The 24511-nt window shown below is 37.8% G+C and overlaps 1 protein-coding gene across 1 annotated transcript in view; it reads left to right on the plus strand.

The window, feature by feature from the left end:
• Edem2 (ER degradation enhancer, mannosidase alpha-like 2) overlaps positions 1-24511 on the plus strand; it is a 212239-nt gene that overhangs the window by 65683 nt on the left and 122045 nt on the right. Inside the window, exons 12-14 of the mRNA XM_068225114.1 lie at positions 7533-7692; positions 22870-23040; positions 23172-23270. Of these exons, the coding sequence (XP_068081215.1) occupies positions 7533-7692; positions 22870-23040; positions 23172-23270 (430 nt within the window). The remainder of the gene's footprint in view (positions 1-7532; positions 7693-22869; positions 23041-23171; positions 23271-24511) is intronic.

Here is a 24511-nt window from a genome sequence, read left to right on the forward strand (position 1 = left end):
GTTCTTCAGCTGATGACAGTTGATTAATGTGTTAACTGTTTGTGCTTGTGAACTTTGGCAACTTTTTGATTGGTTCAGATTACTTTTGTGTGTGTGTGTGTGTGTGTGTGCGTGTGCGCGCATGCGTGCGTATGTGTGTGTGTGATATATTTGTTAACACAAATTAGGTTTGTTAGTGGCTTAATTTATAGCTTTTAGACGTCATCTCAGTCCAGAGGGTGGCTTTCACTATGCCTTGTAAGTGTGTTTGTCATCCAGTAGAGGGCTGTGTAGCTATCTGCTATTCTCTTCACGCAGTTCAACTATTTGCTTTTTTGCACAGGAGCAAGGGTCCACCTTAAGCATGTTGTCGCTGCAGGACCAAAACTTTGTATCCCTCAACGCTCTTTGTATCTATTATTTTCCTCAAGATTGGTCACACCACCCAGCCACACGTGGATATGCAGTCCATCAGAACATTTTTCGTTGTGTTAATTTTCCTATACCAATGTGTAAAGGAAAATGAACTTTTAAGTACATTATACTGTAGGAGCGCGTAAATACAGCATCTAGACATACAACCCTACAGTCCAACATGATAAGGTTCATTTTCCTTTGCTCATCAGCATAGGAAAATGAACACATTGAAAAATGTTCTAATGGACTGCATATCCATGTGTGGCTGGGAGACGTGACCAGCCTTCAGGGAAATAATGGATAGGAAGAGTATTGTGGGATATGAGGTGGTGTTCCTGCAGGGACGATGTAGCTGTAGCTGTTATTTTGATTAAAGTGTAATGTTTTAGTTTAAGGAAATAACTATTATTTTTAGTGTACTACCAGCGCGCGCGCGCGCACACACACACACACACACCCCTCTAGCATATTGTAAATAGATGTTAATATTTGTTACTTGTATGTTAGTCCTTATGAATATTACCATCATTCTTCATATCAAAATAAAACATATAACTCCATAGTCCTCCACTAAACATCATCATCATCATCATCTGGCCCCTGCCAGATTAGGATTTTTATGGCACCTTGTTGCCTCCTCTATCCAAACACCATTGTTCCTCCTTGACTGTGTTCCAATCCAGTTTTTTTTAAACTATGCTATTCTTGACAGTTTCAGCCACCTTAGTCTGGGCCTCCATCTTGCCCTACTTTCTTCTTTCTGGGTCTCCATCGTCCACTTTGGTATCCTTCCATCCTCTTAGCATGTCTGAATCATTTAAGTTTATTTTTTTCCATTCTGTCATAAAGCTTTTCCACTCTGATTTCCTGATATCCTGATTTCTTACTGTGACCTTTCTTGTGTTTCCTGTAATACTGTTTAAAAATTTAATTTCACTGGCCTGGATTATATTCTGTCTTTTTGTCAGTGTCCAGGTCTCTGCTGCATATGCCAGTACTGGGCAGTAGTACATCTTATACATCACCTCTTCCCACATTATTGGAACACCTTCCCCCACATCTGGTTTCTTACATTGACAGAATACATTTTCTTGTTGAATCCTTTTATTGATTTCCATGTCCAGCCATCCATCCAGCATCAGTTTGCTTCCCAAATACTTGAAGTTCTCCATAATTTGTCTTCTAATTTTTATAATACCTTCCCCTTCCCTTCTCCTCTAGTCCACACGATTGTCTTACTTTTTTTTCATGCTGATTTTCATTCCATAATTTTCAGTGATAAATATTATAAAAGCAGTGTACAGTGGCTGTATAGGCTATTTAGGTCTATTTGGAAAGAAAAATTGGTATCAAATGGCTGGAGTAAAGGAGTGATAATAATACCTGCATTTTAAGAAGGGGGACAAGTGATATGTAATAATTATTGAGGATTCACACTCATATCTCAGGTAGCAGAAATATTTGAAAGTTTACTAGAAAAGCGAAAGAGAAGAAACGTAGGTGGAAGGACAGTTATAGGAAGAGGAATATTGGATATCATCTTCAGTATGAGGCAATTAACCCAGCACCGGGCGCGTGGAAAGGGAATCCCTCATTCCTTGATTTCGTCATGTCCCACTGTAGTTGTAGTTATTCAAATTTCATTATTTTCTGCATCGGTCTGCAACTGTTGCATATTGGTGAAGATAAGTTACTTTTGTTTACAGTGCATTGCAGTCATCCTTGCAGTTCAGTCAAATTTTCCCCTCACCTTGTGCCTTGTTATGTTAACATTTCTGGCATAGTTGAATTGTAAATATATTGACTGTATTTAAATATATTGAACTATGGGTGACAAGAATGCATGTAAATTGTTATAATGGATAGAACAAGTGGAAAATGAGATGTACAGGAAGGAGGAAGCAGGTGAAGATTTAGATGATATAATTGACAGTTGCAGTGACGGTGTTGAAACAATTTAACAAAATAGCGAAAGTGAGTTTTCAGGAATTGAAACGGCGCCTGTTATTACAAATTCAGACCAATTGGTACGAAATAGACCTCTATACACAGGGAAATATGGAGTTACCACTTGGGATGTACACTGTAGAAACATGACACATAAAACTGGGTATAGGAATCTCGTGAGACATCTACCAGGTGCCAGAGGACAAGCACGAAATGTAAATTCGGCAATGGAAGCTTGCTATTTATTTTACCCTGAAGACGCAGTAGAACAAATTATGCATTATACTAATCTCAAATTGGCAGAAATGCGCAAAAGAGTCACATGTGAAAGAGATTTCAGTGATACTGATTAAACAAGGTAGAATGCCCTATGTTTGTAACTAAAATATTTTAAAGCTACAATAATTATTATGAAAAGGAATACAGAAAGCTTTACTTAACCAGTTAAATCTAAAACTGTACTATAAAGATGATTTTCTTAATTTACTTCATGGGTGAGGAAAAATCTCACCACACGCATGCTCCCGTTCCTAGTAACCACGCGCCGTATGCCGGGTTAATGGGAAAACATTGGGAATATGGAAGATTTGATTTTGATTTAAAGAAAGCTTACGGTAGTGTACTCAGAGCAAAGGAACAGAAAGTAATGCACCAGAAAGGATTTGGAAAACAAATGGTGGGAAATGTGCAAGCAATGTACAAAATTGTTGCAGCATTGTTCAGACCCATGTGGAGAGAACAGAGTGGTTTTGGAATGAAATTAGACCACGGCAAGGAATATGTTGTGTCCATTGGAATAACTTACCTAGGGAGTTTCTAATTTCTTTACAATCATTTAAGAAAAGGCTAGGACCGGGCGAGTTGGCCGTGCGCGTAGAGGCGCGCGGCTGTGAGCTTGCATCCGGGAGATAGTAGGTTCGAATCCCACTATCGGCAGCCCTGAAGATGGTTTTCCGTGGTTTCCCATTTTCACACCAGGCAAATGCTGGGGCTGTACCTTAATTAAGGCCACGGCCGCTTCCTTCCAACTCCTAGGCCTTTCCTATCCCATCGTCGCCATAAGACCTATCTGTGTCGGTGCGACGTAAAGCCGCTAGCAAAAAAAAAAAAAAAGAAAAGGCTAGGGAAACAACAGATAGGGAATCTGCCACCTGGGCAACTGCCCTAAATGCAGATGAGTAGTGATTGATTGACTGTTATTCATAATGGTTATGGACAAGCGTGTGAAGGAGACAGAGCTAAAATATTGGGACAGGAAGCTGAATGTAATGCTATTTGCAGATGATTTTATGGTGTGGGGAGTAAACAGAGAAATGACCAAGATTATTGAAAATTACGGAATGAAAATAAGTGTGGAAACGAGTAAGACAGTGTTATTGACTAGAGGAGAGAGGGAAGGGAAATAAAAATAGTGACAAAACCTTGAAATATTGGAGAACTTCAAATACTTGGAAAGCAAACTGATGCAGGATGCAGGGTTGGACATGAAGATAAGTAAAAGGATTTAACAGGGGAATGCATTCTACCAGAGTGTGTGAAACCTGGTGTAGAGAAAGGAAATACCAATGAAGTGTATAGAGGTGACATAGAAGTAGGTCTACAGAGCTTGATAGCTTCAGTCGCTTAAGTGCGGTCAGTATCCAGTATTCAGAAGATAGGAGGTTCGAACCCCACTGTCGGCAGCCCTGAAGATGGTTTTCCGTGGTTTCCCATTTTCACACCAGGCAAATGCTGGGGCTGTACCTTAATTAAGGCCACGGTCGCTTCCTTCTCACTCCTAGCACTTTCCTGTTCCATTGTCGCCAAAAGACCTATCTGTGTCTGTAAAGCAACTTGCAGAAAGAAAAGATGTAGGTCTACCTATTCAATACACATATAAAGGATGTAACTATATTTTTGTCGAAAAAATTGAAGTACGGCATGAAAATCAGTATAGATAAAAGCAAGACTATGGGGATGTCGAGAGGGGAAAGGCAAAGAAAGGGCACTGTGAAAATTGGAAGTTAGAGTCTGAAAATTGTGGAGAGCTTTAAATACCTAGGAAGTGAATTAATGAAAAATGCTAGGGTGGACATGGAGATTAGCAGGAGGGTACAGCAGGGCAATGCATTCTACCAAAGTGTATGAAAACTGGTTTGGAGCGAAGAAGTACCAAGGAAAAGTAAAGAGATAAGGTAAAAAATGTACTATGTACCCATATTGACTTACGCAGGTGAGACTTGGACTCTGACTAGCAAGCAAAAGAGTAGAATTCAAGCCAGTGAGATGAAATTCCTAAGAAGTATGATAGGAAAGACAAGGAAAGACAGAGTGGGAAGTGAAGATGTTAGAAAGGAAGTTTGGATAGGAAAGCTAAATAAGAGAATTGAAAAGAATAAACTAATGTGGTTTGAACATGTAAAGTGGATGGAGGAGAATAGAATTCCAAGACAGATGCTGGAGGCAAAGTGTGAGGGCAAGAGAGCAAGAGGAAGACCTAGAACAAGGTGGATTGAATCAGTGAAGAAGGTGAAATTTAGACTGGGACAAGATCGTGAAAGAGGAATGATGGAAGGAAAGAGGAAGATGGAGAAGTGTCATAAATACCCCGACCTGGGAGGAGTTGGATAAGGGGAAATGATGATGATGATGATAACTATATTTTCAGAAAACGTATATTGGCACTAGTTTCGACCTTGATTGTGAGATCCTCAGCCATTATATTAATACCATAATTGGTAAAATGTTGAAAATAGAGACTGAAGCACAATACATCTAAAAATATGGTGAGAAAAAAACACTTTAAAAATCTTGAGTATTTGTCATTTGTAAGTGTGAGCAATATAACATTATTCATCCATTCATTGCTTTCTTGGTTCTTCCAATTTTATTGATTTTAAATATTGTCTAGCTGATTAGCGCAAATGTCAAGATGTGGCAATTTATAATAAGTCTGATTCCCGTACAAGTAGAATGATATGATGTTTTACAAACATATTGAGCTGGCCAATGGGGCCATCTATAACTTAATCGATGGACAAGTGGTCTGGTGAAAAAACACATGTATTTGTCAGTTTGGATGAAGTATTCAGTAGATGTCTGAAAGAAGAGATAAAAAGACACCACCTCTTTACACTTCATTAGTACCTCTTCCTCTACACCAGGTTTCACACACTCTGATAGAATGCATTTTCCTGTTAAATCCATTTTCTGATCTCTATGTCCAGCTCTGCATCCTGCATCAGTTTGTTTCCCAAGTACTTGAAACTCTCCACTATTTCAAGATTTTGTCACAAGGTTTGGGCATGTTTAATTGCTCACACGATTGGCAACAAAGACTCAACATTTTAAAGTGTTTTTTTCTCACCATATTTTTAGATGTACTGTGCTTCAGTGTTTATTTTTTATATTAACCAATTATGGTTTTAATGTAATGGCTGAGTATGACCTCGCAATCAAGGTCGAAATTACTTCCTATGAATGTTGTATGAAAATATAGTTACATCATTTTTATATTTATATTATTATTGTTATTTTGCTCTTAAAAAAAAAATGCTATTTGTTCAGGGTGTCGACCTAGAAAGATCTTTTGCCCCTACTTGCAGCATATGTGAGGAACCTGTGTGTATTTTGTAAATGGTGAAAGTGTAAAGTGTTGAATGTGAGGAAAGGAATGTTAAGGACGATACAAACACCCAGGCCAGGGATATTAATCATTTACAATTAAAAAACCTGACCCGGCCGGGACTCAAATCCGGGGCCGCCGGGTGACAGGCGGACGCGTTGCCCGCTATTTTACTCTTTAACAAGTATTGAATAGGTGGACTTACTCCTATCTCATTATATGTGAATTATCTATCAATACAGATCAATATAAAATTTATTACATATGATATAATAGTGACATATGCAGTAGAGACCTGGACACTGACAAAAGTACAGTAGAATAAAATTCAGGCCACTGAAATGAAATTGTTAAGAAGTATGTTATGAAAGACAAGAAAGGGAGAATAAGAAATGAGGACATCAGAAAGGAAATCAGAGTGGGAAAGTGTTTCAAGGAATGGAGAGGGATAAACTTAGATAGTTCGGACATGTTCAGAGGATGGAGGTGGGAAGGATGCCTTAGCGGATGATGGAAATACAGATAGGGGGGGAGGGGGGGGGGCAAGAGGGAAACCCAAATTAAGGTGGTTTAAAATTAAGAATAGTATAATTAGAAGAAACCTGATTGGAATATAGTTAAGGAGAAATAATGGTGCCATAAACATCACAACGCAGCGGGAGCTGGACAAGGGAAACTGATGATTTTTCAATAATCTCATTCAGCATGTTAAGTTTTCCTTATACTTCTTCTCTCTTTGCTTCCCACACCGCAATATCATTTGCAAACAGCACTTCAGCTCCTTGTCCCTATTTATTCCTCCACTAATAAACTTAAGATTTGCAGTGTATATACTAAATATTCTATTAATATATAATATTTGTACAAGTTATAAGAGCCTCCGTGGCTCAGGCGGCAGTGCGCCGACCTCTCACCGCTGGGTTCCGTGGTGCAAATCCCGGTCACTCCATGTGAGATCTGTGCTGGACAAAGCGAAGGCGGGACAGGTTTTTCTCCGGGTACTCTGGGTTCCCCTGTCATATTTCATTCTAGCAACACTCTCCAGTATCATTTCATTTCATCTGTCATTCATTAATCATTGCCCCAGAGGAAGTGCGACAGGCTTCGGCAGCCGGCACAATTCCTATCCTCGCCGCTAGATTGGGGCTTCATTCATTCCATTCCTGTCCCGGTCGAATGACTGGAAACAGGCTGTGGATTTTCCATTTGTACCAGTTATAATGTGTTACTGAGCTTGATATATTTGTTTTTATGAAAAGTATTTGTTTAAAGCGGCTATTACTGTGCATTCTGGAGAATTTCATGGCAGGAAAATTCATTCAGCCTTCAAAAAAAAAGGTCGTCCCAGTGTGAACTGTCTAGGGTACACTTGAAAATATAACTTCCAAATTATGTATGCTTTTTTAGTGGTTTGTTGATGCTTCTTTCACTTCTTTGCATTTTCTTTGTTTCTCCTGCTGCTTATGCTGACAGCTGCTTTGTCCTTTTAATATGTTCCTGTACCCCTTCCTTTCATCCTGCCTTTGATTTACATTACTATTTTCTTCAAAACAGATCGATAAATATACTGAATAATGAATTTCAGGATGGACTCCTTCGTACTTGCTGAAACATTTAAGTACCTGTATCTGCTCTTTGCGGATTCTTCAGATCTCGTGTTGGATTTGGATGAATTTCTCTTCACCACTGAAGCTCATCTCCTACCTCTTTCTCTTGCTCGCAACTCCAATTATACTGTGGTTACGGTAAGTTGATGTTCAGTTTTGTACCTACACATTCAGTTCTTTATTTTACAAATTACTAAGTGTTACCAAGCTTAACATATTTCTTTTTAAGAAAAATATTGTTTTAAAATAGCTATTAATGTTCTTTAGAACTATGTAAGAAGCTCAGTACTAATGATCCAAATAAATCACTGGTTTGTCCTTTGCTGATGGGAAATTAATGGATGGATGTAGAAAATGTGGGATTGATGAGGAGGGTGCTAATCTATTTCAAAACAGCATTATATGAAGATGTGGAGAATAGCCTCTTCTTTCTGTTGCTTGCACTGCTGTTGACCTGTTACGTTTGTCCTATTTATTATGTTACTTTTAGTGTTCCTATCTTTCTATGACTGCCGGGCTGAGTGGCTCAGACGGTTAAGGCGCTGGCCTTCTAACCTCAGCTTGACAGGTTCGATCCTGGCTCAGTCCGGTGGTATTTGAAGGTGCTCAAATACGACAGCCCCGTGTCGGTAGATTTACTGGCACGTAAAAGAACTCCTGCGGGACTAAATTCCGGCACCTCGGCGTCTCCAAAGACCTTAAAAAGTAGTTAGTGGGACGTAAAACAAATAACATTATTATTATTATTATCTTTCTATGACTTGAAATGATGCAGTGTAAGCTACCTCATCTTCTTTACCTTCTTTTTCTTCTTCATTTTATGAGGTCTCGATGCCAACTTTTGGGCAGCAGTAAATAACCCTAACCCCTAAGGTGACCAACGGCTTCAGGCGGATGAGTGATGGTCTTCTCGGTGTGGGAAATGTTACTGGAACCCATTGAGTAGAGTCTGATCCCATGTTAGGGACGGCTGCACAAAAGGCATCTGTACTCCATGTAAGGAGCGCCCTGATCAGCTGCTGGCTGTTGCTCTTAAACGCCTTTGGGAGTTGTGACCCCTTCATAATAACAGCCTAAAATGAAAATGGCACTTTTAAATTGGCCTTGTAAAAGGCTAGGGAGTTCCCCAGAAGTGACACATAGTTCTTATGCTGGGGGAACTCTGATAATTGGGCAACCAGTAGAGATTGTTGTGAAGGTCACAATAATCAACCTCATGTCATTGACTGGAAAGTCAGGGAGGGACAATATAGCTATGATGGAATTGAGTGACATTAAATGGAGTGGAGGATATAAGGCATAGAATGGAGTGGGGATAATAACCAACAAGATGATGAGTATGTAAATAAATACAGCTACATAAGTAAAAATAATCAAGATAAAGTTACGGACAGAAAATTGAATAAAGGAATTCATCCATGTGTATGCACTCCTCCAGACTGGATGTAAAGAAGGTATGGACATATTCCTGGAGACGCAGGAGGGAAAGGGAGAGAGAAAATTAAAAGATGTGGTGGAAGTGACTCTCAAAACCATCATAGGAAACTTTAATGTAATGGTGAGATGCAACAGAAAAGGAATGGAAGAAGATGGACTGTTTGAATATAGAAAGAAGAATGAAGAGGGTGAGAAGATGGTGGATTTTTGTGTGAGTGATTGGTTAAGTGTAGGCAATATATGTTCTTTCTTTCTTTCTTTCTTTTGTTTTTACAAGTTGCTTTACGTCGGACCGACACAGATAGGTCTTACGGCGATAATGGGACAATAAAGGGTTAGGAGTTGGAAGGAAGCAGCTGTGGCCTTTTGAACTCTTACAGTGCCAAGATGCCGATGCATCGGGACTTACATTCTGTACGAAAAATGCCAGGATGCTAATTTGATCGACACCCTCGTATAAGTGGTGTAGTTGTGCAGTCAGGTGCTAGGTTGCGCCACAAATCAAGTAGAAAGAAGGTAGAATATTTGTAATTCCTTCTTATGTCATTAGATGGCACTGGCATAGCTTCATTTTTGCTAGTTTACTCGTCAATTGTGAGTGTATGATCTGTGAGCGCTTGACGTCAATGATCCAATATGGCAGTCTCCTTGTTTGTTTATGTCCGCGTGTTGTGATTTGTTTTCAATAATGTTATGTTCTAATTGACGCATTTGAGGTATCATGATATATTAAGTTTATTATTATTTCTACTGTAGTTATATTAACTTAGCAATAGTATTGTTGTAAATAGTACATTATCATCACAACAAGGCATGTCATCACATAGGCCTATTTCGGAAGAAGAAATTGAGGAACTTTTGGCTTGCTTTGAAGATGTGAGCGACTCTGATTTTAGCGAAAGTAATGATTATGTTTTCGGGTCTTCAGACAGCACCAGAGAATGATTGAGCCATAACATTGGCTGATGGACTTACAACATTTTGTACAATGTCAAAGAGTTATAGTGACAGTGCTAATTAAAATGACAGTGACATTGCTAAAGAAAATGACAGTGATTGTGAATTAGATGATTCTTGGACTAAATGCATATTCCCAAAAAGTAATGTTGTATATCCCCACCTTTTTTATCAAATCCCAGGGCCAAATTATGTAGGCTTACCTCAACCTGATGCTGTTCTTTACAATTTCATTCCTGACACTATTAGTTGATTTTGTATGTTGTTCTGATCTTCTGAACTGTTCTGTAGTAACAAATACTGCTACTAGACATAGTTTTCTCAAATGATTACTATCACTCTCCCAAAATTCATAAAATATCCAATCATTGATAGGTTACACTGTTAGTGTCTTTCCCTCCACATGTTCACTGTTTTTGGAAATTAGTTTATAAATTGGAAAGTAGACCTGCACTAACAATATAAATTGGTATTTTATGATCCCAGATAAGAGTTAAGATTAAATATCTTTACTCAGTCACTTTGGATTAATTTCAAATGTTTTTCCCATATTTTTGTGCACAGTATTCCATGAAATTTTGTCTTTTGAAATGCAAGTCACATGTTTATATTCCTTGGCATATATCATGCTCACATACTAAATTTTACCTCCATGTACCTCCATGTACTCAAACTCTGCTCTCAATGATGTGTACAGTGGTTAAGTGTAAGAGAGGGCCAAGAGCCCTAACTTCGCCACCTACAAAGGCATGATAAATAAAAATAAATAAATATCTTTTAAATAGAGACGTAAATTAAATTTTGTATACATGATGCAAAATCCATTGAAACATGCTTGGCATTCTATGCATATGTTGACCTGTTATGGGTCGGCATCCAAAGGGTTAAGGTGCAGCCCCAGCATTTGCGTGGTGTGAAAATGGGAAACCATGAAAACAATCTCCTGGGCTGTCAACAGTGGGGATAGAACCCACTATCTCCCAAATACTGGATACTGGCTGCACTTAGCAGCTGCAGCTATTGAGCTCAGTAATATGTTGTTCAGAAAGAAGAATTGTAGAAAGCTTAGAAGATATGAGTGGGTTAAGAGAAGGACAAAGATGGTAATTGATTACTTCTTGGTGTAAAGAACAAATCGTAGACAATTATTAGATCTAACAGCATTGACAGGACGGCCTTAGATGGAGACTATAGGGTAGTCATAGCAAATGAAAGTATGATAAATAGTGAAATTGAAAGAAATAAGAGAGAAGGAAATACAAGTATGAAAGTTAGAAGACATGGAAGTAAGAACAAAAGAAGGGAAAAAAAATCCAATATGAATTGAAACGCGTACCCAGAATTGAGGTGGAGTGTGTGGAAGTGGAATGGGACATGTTCAAGAAAGCATTTGGAAGCTGTGCAGAGAATGCTTGTGGCAGAATAGCTGAAAGAGTGAAAGGTAAAGAGATCCCCATGGGGAAATGAGGGGTGACAAACAAGACAGCACTGCAGAAATGGAATATGGATAAAATAGAAGGAAGTAGAAGAAAGTATAAGGAAATGAAAAGACAGTGTAAGAATGTAATAAGTGAAGAAAAGATGGGAAGGATTTACACAAAAGCTGTTGAAGGAGGATGTGAATAGCAGTGAAAGGATGCTATATGGAGTTGTAAGATATAAGAAAGAGTCTTACACAAAGCAGATGAAAGGGAAAGGGGAAGAGACAATAACACATTCAGAGGAGATAAGGAAAAGATGGAAGGATTACTTTGATGAACTCCTGAATGTGAGAAGGGGTGTAGATGTGGTGATAGAAGCAGAGTATGAGAAGGCAGAATTTAAGAGTGAAATCACAATGGAAGAAGTGGAAACCGGTGTCAAACGGATGAAAATGGGAAAAGTTGCAGGAATGGATGAATTCTGTGTAGAGATGATAAAAGCATCAGGACATGTTGGTCTACAGTAGCTATAAAGGCTATTTAGATGTATTTGGAAAGAAATAATCTGTACCAAATGACTGAGTAAAGGAATAAAATACCTATAGTTAATAATGTGGACAAGAAGATACGTGATGATTATCGAGGAATCACACTCTTATCTTGTGTAGCAAAAGTATTTCAAAGGGCACTAGAAAAGAGAATGAGAAGAAAGGTGGAAGAACATTTCAGGAAGAGCAATATGGCTTTCCAAATGGAAGATCAACACTGGACTCCTTCTTTGTGAGACAGTTAATGGAAAAACATTAGGAATATGGAAGAGATATGGTGATGACATTCCTCGATTTAGAAAAGGTTTATGATAGTGTATCCAGAGCAAAGGCATGGAAAGTAATGCAGCAGAAAGGATTTGGAAAACGAATGATAGAATAAGTACAAAAATTGTTGCAGCAGTGACACGTTAGGGGAGAAGAGTGTGGTTTTAGAATGAAATTTGACTACAGCAAGGAAGTTATTCATAATGATTGTGGATGAAATTGTGAAGGAAACAAAGATAATACTGTATTTCTCTGAATCCAAGATGACACTTTTTTTTCTCAGAATCTCGTGAAAAATCAAGGGTCATCTTGCATTCGCGACCTAACAGTAATGAAAACCACTGGCAGCTACCATGGTAGCCACGCTGCTTCAATGCCCTCCTCTTTATTATACATCGCGCGTCAACTGGTTGTCAGTGCCTCTGTGTAATGTCACTGGATCTCAGGAAATAGTGAAGAGAGAAGACATTCTATTAGCCTCTACAAAAACGTTCCTCAGATCCGCAGAATGGCATCAAGACATGCGAGCCTTCGAATTCTTGTGAAGGCCACGGCTACTCAGTGGTAGAACTATAACGTGTCTACTGTACTTGACGCTTAGTAAAATTGTTCTATAGACATCAGGAATATTTTCATGATGGATCATCGTATTGTGAAGATGCATGGAACAGGTATTGCCAGCAAATTTTCAACGGGTTCTCGTTGATATTATGATGTCAGTTTTAAGTTAATGGTTATTAAACATGCAGAAATGAAGATTAATTGTGCAACCACAAGAAAATACGGCATAGGCCTAACTAAATCCAATATTCGGCGTTAGCATGAAGATGCAGAGCTTAAAAAATGCATACTGTACAAAAAAATTCATTCAGTGGCTCACAGCAAGGGTGCTTTCAAGAAGTCAAAGATGAAACTGTGAGGTATGTGCGCAAAAAACGCAAAGGTGGAATCGCCATGTCACAGTGCAATAAACTCATTTGTTGACCTTCAACGTCCGCATCGTTATTAGGCCTATACATCGCTAGCCACTGAAGTCTGCTGAACCCGGCATGCGAGGCATGCATGAAGCGGCAGCCGGTTTGACCTGTTGCTGATTAAAAGTAACAATATTACAAGATATTAGAATCATTCCGTATTGACGGTTTTCACTTTACAAAGCAAAATTGAATTTGTCCTCCTATTCAGTACATAATATAAATCCATCCTTAGATGGAGTAAAAAAAGTCAAACATGTTTAGACTCGTGGAAAGCAATATACAATACATATTCAGTGAGTATCGTGTAGATGTTATAGTATAAAAAAATTTAAAAGGTTATATCTTTACTGCAGTGTTAGTTTCTCCTCCATGTTTTTTTTAATTTTTTATTAATTTAGTCACTTTAACCCTAAGGTCTTATTGTAACTTCTAACTGTAGAATGTAGATTAAATTACAGTAGAGTGAAGAATGAAAGGAATATAAAAGATTTTGGTATTTTAAACTGAACAGTTAAATTTTTGAACACAGACCAGTGTCTTTGAAAAACTTGATAATTTGTTTGCACAGTGAAGGAGATGAGAGTGCCCCCTTAATATCCTTAGGTATACCCTGGTACTGGCGCCATTTGTCATACAGTGAACAGTCTGTAATGATGTGCTTCACAGTCAACACACTATTGCATGCTGTACAGATGGGAGGCAGTTTCTTCTCAAGGAGGTAGCTGTGACTTATCTTGGAGTGGCTGATCCGTATTCTAGATATTAGGACTTGATCTTGCCTGTAAAGGTTGTGAAGATAGTGTTGTAATGTAGATTCCGTTGTTACTTTGTGGAGTTTGCTGTTTGAAGCCATTTTATCTTCCACTGTTGGTATAATTTCATTTTAGCATAGGCAGTAATGTCAGTGTGAGGGGTAGCTATTGTTAGATCACCTAGCAGGAGGTAAGTAGCATCTTTACCTGCTTGATCAGCAGATTCATTGCCTTGAATACCTCTATGAGAGGGTATCCACACAAGGATGACTTGTTTGCCTTCTTTCATGATGTTGTAAACAACAGTTGTATTTCTTGTACAAGTATGTGGACTCCTATTGCGTTAATGCACTTTTTGAATCAGAAAAAATGATGGAGTTATTGCAGGTGCTGGTTTTCAAAATATGTAGCATAGCCTGTTTTATTGCGTACAGCTCATTAGAGAAGACAGTATAGTAGTCCGGCAATCGGTATAGCATGGTCCGTTCAGGATATATAATCCCACATCCATTTCTTTCCTCACATTTTGATCCATCAGTGTAGATTGCAGTGTGCCTTGGGATTTATTAGAAATGTCAAGAAATAATTGATGGTAGTGAGATCTTTCAGTTTCATCTTTGGCACTGTAATTTATTTCAAAGTTAATTGTTGGAAGGGTAATAGTCCATGGTAGGACATTAAGAGAGTTGTCTGCTAGGAGTATTGGAGGGATATTTAAATTTAATTCTTCAAGAAACTTGGCTATTTTGACATTGAAGGGCTGTGGTTGTGATCCTGATTTAATGTGTGTACCTTGGTGCTTGTTAGAAAAAGCATACAACTTAATTCTTCATTCACTCATAGTTGCTACCTTGAGCGCGTAAGTCAAACTTAGTTGTCTATGTCTAATTGCGAGTGGTGGTTCATTTGCTTCTATTTGAATGCTGGCTACTGGACTGGTATGGAAGGCTCTTAGAGCAATTCGAAGAGCTGTGGACTGGATGGAATCAAGGATTTTGAGTGAAGACATTCTTGCGGAATTGTATACAATGCTGCCATAGTCTAATTTGGCCCTAATAATGGCTTTGTACATGTTCATTAGCACTTGGTAGTCTGCCCCCCCCAGTTCTTTGGTGCAGGATCTTCATTATGTTCAGCCTTCGCAAGCAGTCATCTTTAAGGTTTTTCAGGTGAGGTATCCAACTTAACGTAGTGTCGAATAAAACTCCTAAGATTTTCATAGTTGTTACTGATTCAATTTTGCGATTGTCCATGTACAGCTCAGGGTTGTACAGTATGTTTACATTTGGAGAAGAGTATGCATTTGGTTTTAGTTTTGGAAAACTTGAACCCTGTAACTTTAGCCCATTTTTGGATATTATCAATTGATTCTTGAAGTAGCTGTTGAGTAGTTAGTTTATTTCTTCCTGCACTTTGTATAGTCAAATCATCGGCAAAAATGCAAGCCTTTACTGGTAGGTGAATGTTGGACACAATGAAATTTATTGCAACGAGGAATAATGTGACACTGATGACTGATCCTTGGGGAACTCCATTGTCAATGGTTACTTCATGTGAAAGAGTTCCATTTGTCCTGACTTGAATTCGGCGATCTTTAAGGAAATTATAAATGAAGTAAAGCATGTTTCCTGAAATATTATGTTTCATCAATGTTTCAATTAGATAGTCTTTCCACACCATGTCATATGCTTTCTCATTGTCTAAACTAACAGCTATGAGGTGCTGATTATTCAGAAAAGCTTCTCGGATTTCTGATTCCAGACATATCAGAGTATCTGTTGTTGAACGTGCTTTATGAAAACCATTTTGTGGATCACTAAAAAAGTGTATATGTTCCAAATACCAGCGTAATCTCTTCTTAACAATTTTCTCCATTAGCTTACACATTGTATTTGTCAAGGCGATGGGACGATAATTATCTGGGATCAAAATGTCCTTTCCTGGTTTGAGTATAGGCACTACAATAGCACAATGCCATCGATCTGGAAATAGTTTGGAACTCCATATATAGTTGAAAATAGCAAGTAGATAATTGAGTGCACTATGTGGAAGCTGTTTAAAAAATTCATATGGAATGGTGTCTGGGCCAGGACTAGATCTGCCGCATTTGTTGAGTTCTGTAACAATTTCTTGTAACTGTAAAGTATTATTGTAAGCCTAGTTCACTGTAGGTACAGTTTCACTTAAGTCTATTGGATCTCGAGTTGTTTTCATGTGAAGAAATTCAGGTTCATAATTGTTATCGCTAGAGATGTTTGAAAATGATTTAGCCTGTTGATCAGCTATTTGTTGAGGTTCATTTACAATTGACCCAGCAACTGGATCTCTTAGGCCCGGTTCATCAACACATGTTAAATATATACTAACAAGTAGTTAATACGGAGTTAAAAATTTAACATCTTGTTAGGTTTCTTTGCGTTTCATCAAACTTTTCTTGTGAAATGTTAACTAATCGACTGTTAACCCTCCCAATATTGCGAACTGGTGTGAACCAAGGAGGCAGTGGTACGAACATGCTGTTTTACAGCGCGCTCCGATGAGCTTTTGTTTGAGTACAGCTGTAAAATACGGCGCGTGAAGTGAAACGGAATCGTAGTTCTAACTTTTCCTCCTTCGAAAAAGAGTTGTTAATTGAATTAGTAAATATATATGTTATTGAATGCAAGTGCACAGATGGCTTGATGATAAAAGAAAAAGACGAGGCGTGGGAGAAAGTCCGCGAGGGTTTCAATGGGGTTAACAGATACTTTTTTAGCGGGTATCCACTGTCACCTAACAAAATCACTTCGTTAATTGTCCCACTTAAAACTGTGCTCCGATATGGGAGTTATTAAATATTGTATTGTCGTGTGCAGAACCAGACCACCTAGCAAGTATATCCCTGATTTGGAGGTTAGGCTCACTAATCACCTGAACATTAACATTAACAGAGAAATATCCCTTCCGATTACGATATATTTTGGCCCAATTGCCTCCAGGTGATTGGATTCTTACACGTGCCTTACAAAGGTGAAAACCGTCAATACGGAATGATTCTAATATCTTGTAATTCTTACACGTGTGCAATCTATTTCACCTAGAACAAACACCAGGAAAACGGCTTATTTCATTGAAGTCGCGGATAATTTGCTGACGCTCTTCTACTGAAGGGAATGTTATATACCTCCTTCTCATGGATGCTATTGCTGCAGACACTCGACAAACATCTCTAGTAACAGTGGATTTAGAAATTCCAGCATTGTCTCCGACCATTATGTGAAAAGAACCAGTAGCAAAAAATCGTAATATTATCAGTACCTGCAACATTGGAGAAAGAGGGTTTCTCTTTGTAGGATATTCCTTCACTCGAATTTCGCCAACAACCTTAGCAACGATTATTTTCGATAACTTGTATCTATGAAGAAGTTCCGCATCTGTCAAATTTTCAAAGTCATTACGTCGCTGAACTCTTCTTTGATCAGGATTGTTTTGTAAAAGATCTAAATAGAGCAATTCCGCATCGAAAGCGAGATTCACAGCAGCCATTTTGGAACAGGTTGCTAAATGCTAATGTTAGCCATTTAACATTGGAAATGGCTGATGTTAACTTTAATACACAGTTTAACATTTGTTAATGTTAACAGTTGTTGATGAAACACAAATTTTCTTAAATCATATGTTAAAATGATTTAACACCTTGTTAAGTACTAACATTTGTTGATGAAACCGGGCCTTAGAGAAGTAATACAAAATTTATTGTATTTAACACTTATTCTTTGGATTTTATTCCACATAACTTTTTGTGAAGTTTGGGAGGTTAAGGAGGAGACAAATGTTAACCAGGAGGTTTTCTTACTTAATTGTATTTTATTTCGTGCTATTGCTTGATATTTCTGAAAATTGATTTTATTTTCAGGCGTGGGATTTCTTTTGTACAGGTAGTAAGCACGATTTTTATTTTTGATAGCCTCTTTACAGGTATCATTCCACTAGGGAACCGTTTTCTTGAAGGGCATAGGAGTTGTTTTTGGGATACTCTCGTCAGCAGATTTAATTATTACTTCAGTGAAGTCTTGAACAATATCATTGATGTTCTTGGAAAGAAATTTATTTGTTGGAGTTAGATCATTTAAATAGTTACTTACAGTCTTTGTAAATGATTGCCAATCTGCCTTATTTAAATTCCATGTACAGTATTGGGGTTTTGATGTGTTGTCTGAAGAATTTTGATCATCGTTAATTATGATGAAATGGTCACTTCCTTGTAGAGTTGAATAAATGGACCAGTTAAATAGTACAGCTATGCTACTGTATGTTCCGTGTGCTATATCAAAATGGGTTGGAGCAGTTGAGTTCAATAATACTAGAGTAAATTCATCTAGTATCTTCTCTATTTCTTTCCCCCTTGCATCAGTATTGCGACTACCCCATAAACTGTTGTGGCTATTAAAATTACCCATCAAAATGAAGGGTTTGGGGAGTTGGTGTATTAGGTTTCTTAAATCATCAGCGTGAGCTGTACCATTTGTAGGAAAATAAACATTACATACGCATATAGCTTGTGGTAGGTATAATAAAACTGCGACTGCTTCTAAATCAGTAGTTATAGGAACCTCTTGATGGTGTAAATTATTTTTAACATAGGTAGCTACGCCTCCACTTGCATGATTTGGATTAATTTGGTTTTTATAATGTACGTTGAACTGTCTTAAATTGGAAACAAAGTTGTCTCTAAAGTTAGTTTCTTGTAGACAGACAACTGAAAGGCTGATGTTTATTTAGTTGAAGTTGTGAATGGGAAGATTGAAGAATGTGGATTGAAAATAAGTGTAGAAAAGAGTAAAACTATTGTTATGACTAGAGGGGAGAAAGAAGGGAAAGGTCAGATTAGACTTGCAGACAAGCCCCTGGAAGTAGTGGAAACGTTTAAATACCTGGGGAGTGAATTAATGGAGAATGCTCGACTGGATGCTGAGATTAGTAAAAGGATTCAAGCTGGAAGTTGTTTCTATCATAGTGTAAGAAACATGTTATGGGACAAAGATGTACCAACGGAAGCAAAGGATACTACGTACAAGATGTATTACGTACCCATAACAACTTACAGAGCAGAAACTTGGACAATGACAAAGAAGGATGAGAATCGAATACAGGCAGCCGAAATGAAGTTCTTGAGGAGTATGATACAGAAGAGTAGAAGAGACAAAATAAGGAATGAGAAAATCCGGGAAGAAATTGGAGTGGAATAAATGAATGATAGAATAGAGAAGAGCCGACTAAGATGGTTTGGGCACATAAAGCGAATGAGCGACGAAAGAATTCCAAAAAAGGTGGTGGAAATGCAAATCCAAGGAAGGAGAGGCTGTGGACGACCACGATTGAAATGGAAGGATACCATCCAACGCAGCATTATAGAAAGAAACCTGGACTGGGACATAGTGTTGGAGGAGGAGTGGTGGAAAGACCGAAGAAAGTGGAGAGGAACCGTATTTGCCCCTACCCGGCTACAGCTGGATAAAGGGAATTGATGATGATGATGATGATGATGTAAATACTCTCGCTGTGATCAAAAACTGTTGAGGTTCCACTGAAGTAATGTTATAGTCATAAGAATGAAAAACAGGTGTAGAGGGAATTTTATCATCATTCTGTGAGGGAAGTAGAGTCATCGCTTGAGTAATCTGGAACTAAACTGTTACAGTAGAACCTCGATAATTCGAAATCGGTTAATTCAAAATCTCGTCTAATTCGAAGAAGCTCTCGTTCCCGGAAACATGAGATACAGTTTTGCATGTTATTTAAATTGTTTAATTCGAAATACGGATAATTCGTAATTCGAAGTACAATGTCGGCCCCATTACCGAAATTCAGACTTTTAATTCGAAACTGCCTTTACATTTTAAAACAGTAGTATGTTACAGAGTAATTTCAACTCGAAATGTATCCGCTCCGCGTCATAATAGAACGCGCGTTCCGGAACGTGGAAGGGTAGCTTTCCGCACTTACACTCACTTCGGTGGGTCTACAGTGCGCTTCATGATTGCTAAGTTGAATGAAATCGGAATTCTTTTGTATTCAACCTTTTAAGGAACGCCGTAATATCACGCAACAGGCAGTGTGCGGAAAAACAGAATCCGCGAACACTGGCGATGCCGACAGTTGACGAAAAAGCGTAGCTCAGATAATAAATTCGTAGGCACCGAACAATATTGTCATTGCCGGTGAAACTGCATTGCTTTATTTTAATGCAAGCCCAAACGGTCTTATGGTTTTAAATGGGTCATAGTAGTACGTTGCAATGCACATGGGATGGAAGCGAGAAACTTTATCCTCTCGTCATAGGAAAGTTCAATAAACCACAATGTTATAAGGACGTCGCTCACTTTCCATGCTAGTACAAAGCATCTACAAATGGAAACAGTACAGAAATCCAAAAAATAATGCATTTGCACAGGGGGGGCCGGCATAATTTATCCTCGTCTTTGAATTGTGTGATTTTTTTTTCTTTCGTTGGGGTGAGGTTATGTTTGTCATTGATTTATCCAAGTGCATTATTTGAACGTTGTAAATGCACCTTGTTGGATACATTTCGGAAATAGTTTTTTTCCATTGCATTTGAAAGATTTAAACTGTGAATCGAGGTGATTGTATGTATTAATGGGTCTTAGAATACTTTGTGACGCGGCAGGTGTTTACATTTCTGAAGTACGAGAGAAGTACCATGGCGGGAAATCGTACAAGGATAGTCATAGAAAAGTTCGATTTTAAGAGCATCGGGTACTTCCTTTGTAAATACAAGGCATCTAAACTGCGTAAAGTATAGTAGTCCAATTAATAAAGCACTTGCACATGGGAGCCAGCATAGATTTCCCCTCGTCTTTGAATCGTGCTTTTTTTTTTTCTTTCGTTGCGTGAGGTTATGTTTGCCAGTGAGATATCCGAGTGCATTACTTGAATACTGTAAATGCACCTTCTTGGATACATTTTGGAAATAGTTCCTTTTTCATGGCATTTGAAGGGTATAAACTGTGAATCAAGGTTAGCTGCATGCAGTAACGGGCCATAGAATATTTTGTAACATGGCAAGGGTTGGTACTTCTGAATTGCGAATTGGCGGTTAATTCGAAATCACGTAATTCGAAGTCCGATTTTTGAGTCCCAACGACTTCGAATTAACGAGGTTTTACTGTAATTGCTTCACCTCGGTTTTCACTGCTAGCCTTAAGCAGTTTCTTGACTATTCGAGTACTCCTGTTCTTAATGGATTTTTCAGTGTAGTATGGATATAGTTTTTGAAGGGCTTGGGCTAAACCCTCTAGATCTTGGGTGTAATTGGAAGCTATTGTTGCTATGTCATTAACTCCAATATTGTTTTCAAAAAAGGATTGTAGTTGTAACTGAGGGGAAAGGACTGAGGGTTGACTTTTAGAACTTGCTTAATTGGCTTAAGCATATCACTAATAGTTGTGCTTTCTTTTTCTGTCTTTGGTTTCTTTTAAGTTTGTTTTGTCTTGTGTTTCCCTGCCTGTTCACTTATCTTAGGTTCAGTTGTTAAAGGTTGTTTCTTAAAATCAAGATCTGTTCTGCCTGTAGTTTCACTGCTAGATAGTGGTATTGGCCTCTTTGATCCAGCAAAATGAACACATGGGGATTTTTGAGGACATTCCAAAGGAGAGGTTAGAGTTGTTTCGACAGAGTAATGGCCCACAGTTTTAATTTTGAGAACACTGAAGTGATGTAGATGTAGCAGTTGTCTGAAGAGTAGTTTGCGAGGGAGTACAGGTAATATTTTCTTGACAGTTTGTTTTAATTTTTTGTGTATTCTCTACTAGTTGGGGAAATTCCGTTAGATTGATCTTGCCACGAGAATGACTGTTTTGATTTAATGAGGAGCCTTCATTTATTATTTCATCATTATCAGGACAGTTTCTAGCTAAGTGCCCCTCAGTTTTACAAAGAAAGCAGGTGGGTGTGTCAGAGGATAAATAAATCCAGTAATTGGTACCCTCATATTCGATTTGGAGTGAGTCTGGAAGTTTGTTAAAATCATTTTGAACATAAATCTGTCTCCGAAAACTGAGAATGTGAGAAAATTCAGGGATTGTTAAACTTCCTCTAATAGGTGATATCTTTGACATTGGTTTAATGCCAAGTTTGAGAAATTCTTCTTCAATAACAATATTAGGAATCGCAGGGCAAACATTAGATAGAATAACTCGTTTGTTTTTAGTTAGGAGAGGTCTTATTTCCAAGGAAACATTATTTATGAGAATCTTGGTATGTTTTGAAATTAATTCTTTAACATACTTTTGACTTGCAAGGAAGATACATATTGTTCCATTAAATATCCGTGAGACAAATTGGATGTTGCTAGGGCTAGTCACTTTTCCAGTTGCTAGAATATAATCTCGGATACTAATACCATCACAAGATTCAATAACAATTGCTTGATCTTTGGTAGGATAGGATTGCATTGCTGCAGAGAAACTTAACCTTGGATTGTTAGGAGATTGGTTAAGTGTGTTTGGAACAGTAATAGAGGTTATCATGAGGTTACCTGGTTCACCAGTATGGGTAGGAATTATGCTTTCTTTATCCTGTCGATTCATGAGGTTACTTGAGACTTGCTGATTTTCATTATTTAGATTCAGTGAGTTAGTAAAATCTTGCCGACCTCCATCAACAGAGGCGGCCATTATCGGTTAGCTAACAGGATGAGGTTATAGGTATGAGATTGATCCTTTAATGAACACTAATCTCCATAATGCAGATTTAAAACCACAGTCACTACAAAAGTACTTAGCAGCTTCACTCTGGTGCTTCAGACGGTAAATTTTTAGCTTAGAATTACCGATTATTCAATAGTTCCAAGCAACAATATTACAAGCGAACATCATGAAAGTCACTGCCATCTTGATCACACTCCTCCATGTTATTATTACTTGTAGTGTATAAATAATTTTTATTGGTTTTCCAGATTTTAGAACCACATGAAGTTAAATTGGAAGAAGATTTTGAGTTTGCGCGATCATGTCCCAATACACTTCATTTATTTCCTGAGTCTGTGCGACGTCCTTTACGTAATATGGTGGATGGCGTTTGTCCACGTAGAGCTAGTCGGAGGAAACTACATGCTCCTGACTTCCAAGTAAGTAGTTGAACAACTGTAAATGATTAAAATATGTTGTCAAGAGTTCCATCTATGTACTTATAGTGAATGCATATAGTAGTCTTTAAAATTCTTGATACCTTATTTTTATTTCTTTTTGTTATTTATAGGCTGGAAATCCAGACCATATGAGAATGGTTAAGGATATGGGCATCACCATTCTAACTCTTGCAGATGGAAGAGTTCAACTCCTTCACACTTTTTCAAATGTAAGATGATACAATCTATTAGTTCTGTTTATATGTTTACAGTGTTTTCATAGAAACTTCTTCTGTGAGTAAAGTTATATAGGGAAAATTTTGTTAGCTAATGACTGGTCCATGTCGGACAGAGTTCACCTTACAGTTGTGAAAATATTGACTTTTCAAAATAACTTACATAATTTGAATGTCAGATCTAAGCAGGTGGCACATAACGTACAAGTCTAGCTGCACGGAAAAAAAATGGAGAAGTTGAACTTACTTACACAAGAATACGAAAGACATTCGTAGTAAAAAGACAGAAAAAATATGTTGAAGTTATTGTCATCTACAGTCAGAGAGGAACAGAATCCAGAGGTTCCCTACCTTTTTTTTTTTTCTTTCGTGGTACACCCGAGAATATGTTCAACCTATCATGGAACCCCTTTTCTATTGCAACCTTAAAACAATATTTAAAATTATGGGGTTTGGCTACATTGTCTATGAATAACTTCTGTATATTACAACAAAATTAACTTTATTACATTATGACCGTTTATAAGAAATAAATTGACCTTTTCAATACAATATATCCGATAAATAATACGTAATACAATAATATGTAATATTTGTCCATTTATTTCTTATAATTTCACTTCAATACGGAACAGAAATGAAATTTAACGATATTGAATTCAAAAACCCATTATACAATATTTTACCAAAATTGTTGCAATCACTAAACCATAAACATAATAAACAATCTAAAATTATCTTCCAGAACCCCTCCCACTTTAAGAAACACAACTCCCTCCCTATCCGCCCCACAAGCCAACCGCATCCGATAGCATACAAACTTAACCCCCCGCCCAACCCTCCCCCACATCCACACCCTCCCCTGCTAATCTCACATCAATATAACACTAGAAGCTCATATGTCAGTCATTCAAATGCTACCATGGCAACTAATTAACACTACAACAGTCGAAAAGATAAATGAAATTACACACAACAAATTTTCTTTAACTCACCTCATCTTTAACCATATTAACATCACAACTGTCGAAGGGGTAAGTAATTTCTCACACTTCTTTTTTTCTTCGTTCTCGCCTTTTCCTTTAATTTTATTCCTTAACATTACACTCTCCTCTTGTTTTAGACTTAACACCACAAGCCCTACTCAACCTCGCACATTTTCCTTTCGACTTTTAATGTAAGAAGCTACAACCACGTTTACTTGCTAATATAAATATACCTATGTTTTTGACGAG

This window comes from Anabrus simplex, chromosome 1 (genome assembly GCF_040414725.1).
Source record: "Anabrus simplex isolate iqAnaSimp1 chromosome 1, ASM4041472v1, whole genome shotgun sequence".
Taxonomy (NCBI): Eukaryota; Metazoa; Arthropoda; class Insecta; order Orthoptera; family Tettigoniidae; genus Anabrus; species Anabrus simplex.